At 62.1% G+C, this 6,630-nt stretch overlaps 3 protein-coding genes across 3 annotated transcripts in view; 1 reads left to right on the top strand and 2 right to left on the bottom strand.

Moving 5' to 3' along the window:
• Window positions 1-2,501, top strand: part of ACA1_084390 (uncharacterized protein) — a gene marked incomplete at both ends in the record, with an annotated part of 4,847 nt that extends 2,346 nt beyond the window's left edge. Inside the window, 10 exons of the mRNA XM_004335550.1 lie at window positions 150-208; window positions 288-420; window positions 512-652; window positions 735-818; window positions 917-982; window positions 1,051-1,167; window positions 1,291-1,500; window positions 1,597-1,764; window positions 2,124-2,201; window positions 2,295-2,501. Of these exons, the coding sequence (XP_004335598.1) occupies window positions 150-208; window positions 288-420; window positions 512-652; window positions 735-818; window positions 917-982; window positions 1,051-1,167; window positions 1,291-1,500; window positions 1,597-1,764; window positions 2,124-2,201; window positions 2,295-2,501 (1,263 nt within the window). The remainder of the gene's footprint in view (window positions 1-149; window positions 209-287; window positions 421-511; window positions 653-734; window positions 819-916; window positions 983-1,050; window positions 1,168-1,290; window positions 1,501-1,596; window positions 1,765-2,123; window positions 2,202-2,294) is intronic.
• Window positions 2,502-2,789: 288 nt separating this feature from the next.
• On the bottom strand, window positions 2,790-3,296 carry ACA1_084380 (NHL repeat containing protein; the record flags this gene model as incomplete). Its single annotated transcript, XM_004335549.1, has 2 exons — window positions 2,790-3,163; window positions 3,233-3,296. The coding sequence occupies 2 exons, from the start codon at window positions 3,294-3,296 to the stop codon at window positions 2,790-2,792; spliced, it is 438 nt and encodes a 145-aa protein (XP_004335597.1).
• Window positions 3,297-3,666: 370 nt separating this feature from the next.
• On the bottom strand, window positions 3,667-5,663 carry ACA1_084370 (DnaJ domain containing protein; the record flags this gene model as incomplete). The annotated part of the gene is made up of 6 exons (XM_004335548.1): window positions 3,667-3,909; window positions 4,070-4,364; window positions 4,480-4,604; window positions 4,727-4,859; window positions 5,001-5,415; window positions 5,501-5,663. 6 exons carry the CDS (start codon window positions 5,661-5,663, stop codon window positions 3,667-3,669), a joined length of 1,374 nt encoding a protein of 457 aa, XP_004335596.1.
• Between the last annotated feature and the right edge of the window lie 967 nt (window positions 5,664-6,630).

Raw genomic sequence — 6,630 nt, 5'->3', positions numbered from 1 at the left:
GTTGGCGGCGAGGACCCGCTTTCCGCGCCCAAGCTCCAGGTACACAGCTGCGAGCTTGTCAACACGCGCGCGTGTGCGCTACGATGGCCTCCACCCCCGCCCCCAACCAACACCTTGGCGCACTTACTCATCCTGTGAGTTCTGCACAGATTCTGCTCTATCTCTGCCAGAACCTCCCGCCGTCGATTCTCTTTCCGCAGGCCGTCGCGTACGCGGTCCTCGCCCTCTCTTGGCTCCTGTACTGGAATTCACCCTTTTTTCCCCGTGTGTCGTGTGGTGTGTATCAGGGTGCTCTATTGGATAATGAACGGCGTGGAGACGTGCTGTGCCCAAGTACTCAAGAACGGGCTCGAGAGCGTGACGGTGCCGACGTCCGCCCTAATCTACTCCCTCAGTCGGAAAGGTCCCCAGATGCTGCAGGTCCGTACCAGCTGGCACCATAACACGACCGCACACGCACACAGTGCCAAAAGAACCTCACACCTTTTATGGTTGGCATGCCGGCCGATAGGAAGTGGAGTGCTTCCTGTTTCAACACCTGTTCCACCCCCACTTCCTGTGCTCGCAGCTGGCCGTGGAGCTCCACAGTTTTGTGCTCAGCAACGCTGACGAGGCGCTCCAGCGACGGCACATCCAGCTGCTCGCCAATCTGGTCCGTCGTTTGCTCTCTCCTCTCCTCTCTCCTCGTTGTTTGTGAGCGCTCGGCTCATCCTCGCTGGTGCGCGCCACTGCAGATCAAAACGGGCGGCAGCCGCGTGGTGGAGTCCCTCGCTCCGCTCTTCCCGTTCCTCGTCAACTCCGTCTCGTCGTCGGCCAAGGTAGGTTTATAAAGCACTCAATATTTAGATGTGTTGTTATTTTTATATGAGGTTAGTTTTAACATTGGACGTTGCTCGCTGCTTACACCTGTTCGCAGGAATTCCTGCTGCGTGAGCTCACGGAAGATTTGCTCAATGGACAAACCAAGAGCGCCGCATCAGAGGTATGTGTCGTGTCGTTGGTCGTGTCGTGTCGTGTGGCTATTGGTGCTGATGAGCGGACAAATGGCAGGAGGCGATACTCTATCGACTGGCCGCATTCCTGCCGGCGTGGACGATGCGACCGGGCGCTACCGAGCCTCTCACCACCGGCACCGATGCTCTCCTTGGCCAAATCGCTCGCCTGTGTGTGCGCCAGTTCACCTCGCAACACGTGCTCCCGCCACAACTGGTACAACACACACACACACACACACACACACACACAACCGCACGCGCACGCGCACGCGCTGACACTCGAGTGTACGAGTAGATCAGCGTCGCGGAGTGCCTGGTGGCGTTAATGGCCTACGAGCGGCTGCCGGAGCGGGACTCCACGGCGCGCACCCTTCTGGAGTCCCTGGGCGACCTGCTGCGCAACGTGACCGAGGACCCGCTCAAGTACCACGCTCTCCACCTGCTCCCGAGCCTCGTCGACCTCTCTGTCCTCATCCCCGCCTTCTCACCCGACATGCTGCCCAACGTACGCCTCCATGACACACCACACGCGCACCGTCGCACACGCACACGCACCGCCGCACACGCGCATGACACATATGTGTGCGGCGGCCCGGGGCAGTTTTTGGTGGGCTACGGGCAGGTGATGAGCACGTTTCCGTCGACAAAGCCGGCGGTGGCGCAGTTCTTGGCGCGGTGCCACGTCAGGCTGCGGGCGGACCTGCAGGACCGCGTGCTGCGCAGCTGCGCGGGCCTCTTCCAGCAGCTGCTGGCCGACGGCGACTGGACCGTGTGCGCTGAGACCATGCAGAGCTTCCAACATTTTGCACAATTCATACCTTACCCCCTCGAGAGCATTCAGGTACGACAACACGCGCCTTTTTCTCCCGTCTGCCTTGCATCCGCCGCTGACACCACACCACACGCACACAACACACGGCACAACGCGCAAACAGGGGCTTCTATCGTCCGAGTGCCGGACGATGTTAATTCATTTTCTGAGCGGCCACCCGATTGCGCTCTCCAAGGACCAGCAACCCGTGCGTGCGCCGTTCAACGGCCGTTGTGTTGTCTGCGTGTGTGTGGCTTCTTCATCTAATCGCTGCACACACACACTCTCTCGATTTGTCGCCACGACACGACACACAGATGGACGACGCCCAAGTGGCCGACCACGTCGCAGCAGGGCTGGCCAACTACACCAAGGAGCGACTCGCCCAGGCCCAGGTACTCTCTTTACCCTGTCTCTGACCACTCCACTCGTAGAGAGTACTGACCACAGACTCAACCGCACACGAACGACGCGCGCGTGTGTGCCAGGCCTGCCTGCTGGGGAGCAGTTCGGCGTCGGGCCAGGAGTCGGTGGAGAAGGCGCTGGCGCTGCTGGCCAAGGCCGCGGCCATCGTGTCCACGCTGCCGCCCTCGGCCCTCTCCTCGCACGCCCCGCAGTTCCAGGCCCAGCTTGGCCAGCTCTGCCAACTCCTGCCCCCCGCCGACCCAGCCACCGTCGTCATCAACCTCGAATGAACACAAAAGCTGAACCGAGCAACGTTGGCTTGTTGTCTGCCAAACGAAAAAAAGAACAGAAGAAGATGCGGAAGACCAAGAAGAAGAAGATGGGGGAGAGATGAACCACCACCCGACGCTTGCCGCCCCCGCAGCAGCTGAGGCGTAGGACGACGTGTGCACGACGTGTTCCTCAAGTTTGCTCGCCTTCAGCGCGAGCGAGGCCGACCGCGTGCCGCGGCTGCTCAAGTGCAGCCACTCCTTCTGCACCGCGTGCCAAAGAATGAACATTCTTGTCTCAATCACGCTTTACCACACCTGAACCCGTTTGTTGCCACTATCAGCCACAATGATGTGCCCTGTCGCTGCATCAACCGTCACGCCCGTTGGCCAGTTGAGCTGGGCGGGGCCGCCACCCTTGGAGCCGAAGGTGCCAAGGAAGGAACCGTCATCGGCGCGCCACACGTGCACCGGATGGTTTTCGCTGTCGGCCACGAAGATGTGGCCCGCCTTGTCGACCGCCACGCCGCGCGGGCAATTGAACTGGCCGGGGCCGGAACCGCGGGAGCCGAAGGTGCGGACGAAGGACCCGTCATCGGCGCGCCGCATGTGCACCGGATGATTGTCGTAGTCGGTCGCTACGATGTGGCATGATCCACCGCCACGCCCCACGGGCTCCGTAACTGCCCGCCCGAACCTAGAGTGCGGAAAAAGCGGACGCAGGATCCGTCGTCGGCGCGCCACACGTGCACCTGATCGCTGTCGCAGTCGGCTGCGACGATGTGGCCCGCTGCCGCGTCGACCGCCACGCCACATGGGCTTCCGAACTTGTTACCCGAACGGAGAGTGCGAATGGCCAAGGAGGTGGGCGAGGCACGCGGTGCCGAAGGAGTGGCTGCACTTGAGCCGCCGCGGCACGCGCTTCTTTCTTTTTCGGTGGACAAGACGTCTTGGGCTAAGCTTGCAACCAATTGCTCTTCAATTGCCAATCGCAATTAATTGGTTTTCACCCCGCCAGAGCATTCAGGTCCAACGACGCCTAAGTGCCCATGTCGCGACAGGCTTGCCAACGACACCAAGGAGCGACTCGCCCATGCCCACCAGTACACCCTGGCGCCTGCGAAGAACACCAAGCCGAATGCGTGTAGTGCCATTGGTCGTGCGTGTCGTGCATATCGTGTGGGGTTTACGAGCGAGGGAGTGCGCCGAAGAGGGTTTGGAGGACGTGGGCGTAGACGTAGGCCTGCACCTCGGCCAGCACCCGCTCGGCCCGCCGCAGCACCTCGGGTCGGATCTCGGCCGCGCCGTGGGCGTCGTACTGCGCCCGCTGGCCCGCATCGCTCAGGCACGCGAACGCCTCCGCCATCACCTTGAACGCTTCTTCGCTCGCCGGGTGCGCGTTCTTGTCGGGGTGCAGCTTGAGGGCCATCTGCACACAACGACACACGACACACGACACACGACACGCACAGACAAAATCACTAAATTAGTTTTATAAAACAATTAAGAATAAGCCTAGAAATAGAATTAGAATTAGAATAAAAGCCTAGAAATAGAATAATTTAAAAAATAAATGAGGAGGAGCGCACGGTGCGGTATTGCTTGGTGATCTGGGCAAGGGCGGCGTCGGGGGTCAGACCGAGCACGGCGTAGTAGTCGCCCGCGCACCCCAGGATCCGCTCGATCGACAGGAGGTCGTCGCCGCCCGCTGACGGTGGTGGCTTGGGGCGGCGCCAGTCGAGCTTGCAGCCCTCGGGGACCAGCACGTGGAGCAGGTGCGGCGAGTTGCGGACCTCAGGGAACATGAGCCCGCGGCACGACTCCATGTTCACCCACACCAGCGACCCGCTCTCGATTCGCGGACTCGTCAGCCGATGACACCCTCTGCCAAACGCACACGCACACGCACACGCACCACCGCACACGTTCATCAAAACGGCACTCGCACACGACACACACGAAACGACACGCATGCATGAAGGGGGGAGGGTGCAAGTACGCGAGGTCGAGTTCCTGGAGTTGGGGGCTGCGCTCGAGCAGCCACTGCACGGCGAGGTCGTTGAGCCGCGCGCAGTCACACAGCGATAGCTTGACCAAGTACGGCGAGCACAGCTGCGGATAGATCTATCGACGCGGCTCAATGGCGTGAGCAATCACGACACGACACGGCACGCACAATGCGAACGACACGCACAACACACAACACATGGCACAGTACACCAACACATCGCACGAGGCTGGCATACGAGGCTGGAGCAACCGACGATGGAGAGTTGAGTGAGGAGCGGGCACTGCTTGAGCGGCTCGAACATGAGCTCCATGGTGGCGTCGTTGAACTTGTCCCGGTACGGATACCGGCTGATGCTCTCCGCCACCTCCCTAGCGTGCAGTGCGTGCGGTCGTTGAGCACATATGACGCGCACAGCACACACAGCACACTCGGCACACATGGCACACACAAGACACGACACGACACGACACTCACGGCACACACGACGCGAGATGGGGGGGAAATGGTACGCGACGAGGGTTGGATCAGAGGCGCAGAGCGGGAAGAACCAGGCGAGGGCCTGGGCAAAGGTGGTGTGGGGCGCCACCGCGAAGAGCAGGCTCGACGCGCCCGCCGCGGCCTCGGCCACCACCGCCTCGAACAGCGCCGCCCACACGCGTCCCACCAGCCCGCGCGGCATCGCGGCCAGCGCCCCGCGCACCGCAGCCGCCGCTGCTGCCACATCGTCGTTGCGTGGCTTGACCAGCGGCAGCACCACCGACTCGGCCACCTGCGCCAGGCACCGCTCGCACAGCGTTGGCACCGCCTGTGGTGGTCCCGAGCGCAGCAATGGCGGTGGCGCCGATGGTGGTGGTGAGTCGTCGGTGGCGTGAGGTGCGCCTGGTGGGTGGTCCACGACGCTGGTGGTGGCCTCTGCGGGCGGCACTACGACTACGGCACAGTGTGAGGGAGCAGGGGGCAAAGAGGGGGCAAGGGTGGTGGCGAGTAGTGGGAATGAGGGCAATGGTACCACGGTGGAGGGGAGGTGATGATGGAGCGGTTGGGCTGGGGTTGGGGTTTGTGGTGTGCAGCAGGGCGTCGATGGCTGCGGTGAGGTCACCCTGCAGACCATGCAAAACATCCGTAAGCACGTCTGGGTCGTGCCCAGGAAACAGCTCCCGCAACACGTCCATCTTCTTCTGAAAACGAGAGGTCTTCTTTTCTGATATGGCTTTATTTTCCTGCAGTTTTGAGCATTTTCTCCCTTTTTTCTTGATTTTATGTTTGTCATCAGCCAGCTTGCGGCCTTGGTCTTAGTCTTTACTCCTCATGTGTTGGTCACATTCGTTCCTGTTACCACACCTAAACCCGATGGTTGCCGCCGACGATGATGTGGCCCATCACAGGGTTGACTGCCACGCCCGCTGTCATCGTGGCAGATAACGGCAACCATCGGGTGCACGCCCTCGTGCACTCCCACCCGTCGAACACCCTCTCGCGCTGCGCCGCTGCCTCGCGCATCCGCTCAAAGTTCTGCTTGATGGCCGCCTGTGTCCTGCGCTCTCGTTGCTCTCTCGCCTCGCGCTCCGCCTGGCGCTCCACTGGGCCTTGCCAATGGCGAGCTCGACCTGCGCGGCCTCTTCGATGGTGAGGGCGTCGTGGCCTTTGTGCGGTCCCGCCACGAGGCACACCATGCACAAGGCCACGCCGTCGCGCTTGCACCACATCTCCACCTTCTTGGCCCGGTGGTGCTCGCACGCGGCGCGCGGCTCAGGCCCGTCGGCCGATGCCACGCGCACGTGGCTCCGCAGCCACCGCACGACTGAGCTCGAGCAGGCCGCCGCGGCTGCTGCTTGTGGTCGCGGGCCGGGGAGGAGGAGAGGAGGTCGATGAGGTCAAAGTTGCGTGGCAGGCCCTTCACGCCCTCCGCCGCGGCTTGGTGGCGCTGGCGGTGGCGGCGGTGAAATTAGCTGCATCGCAAATTTTCACCACAAGGCGGGAATTTAGGTGCTGCAGCAGCACGTGACGTCAGCAAACGGCCAGCCACCCAGCATCAGCGTCTATTTACCAGCGCGCGCGATAGGCGCCCGAGGCGAGCACCACATTGCGCGTCCACCCGCGAGCGTCCAGCTGCCCCCACGAAGGTCGCGTAGTGCGCCT

The sequence above is a fragment of the Acanthamoeba castellanii genome (assembly GCF_000313135.1).
Source record: "Acanthamoeba castellanii str. Neff unplaced genomic scaffold scf7180000084631, whole genome shotgun sequence".
NCBI classification, from domain to species: Eukaryota; Discosea; order Longamoebia; family Acanthamoebidae; genus Acanthamoeba; species Acanthamoeba castellanii.
This window is presented reverse-complemented; position numbering and strand designations above follow the sequence as displayed.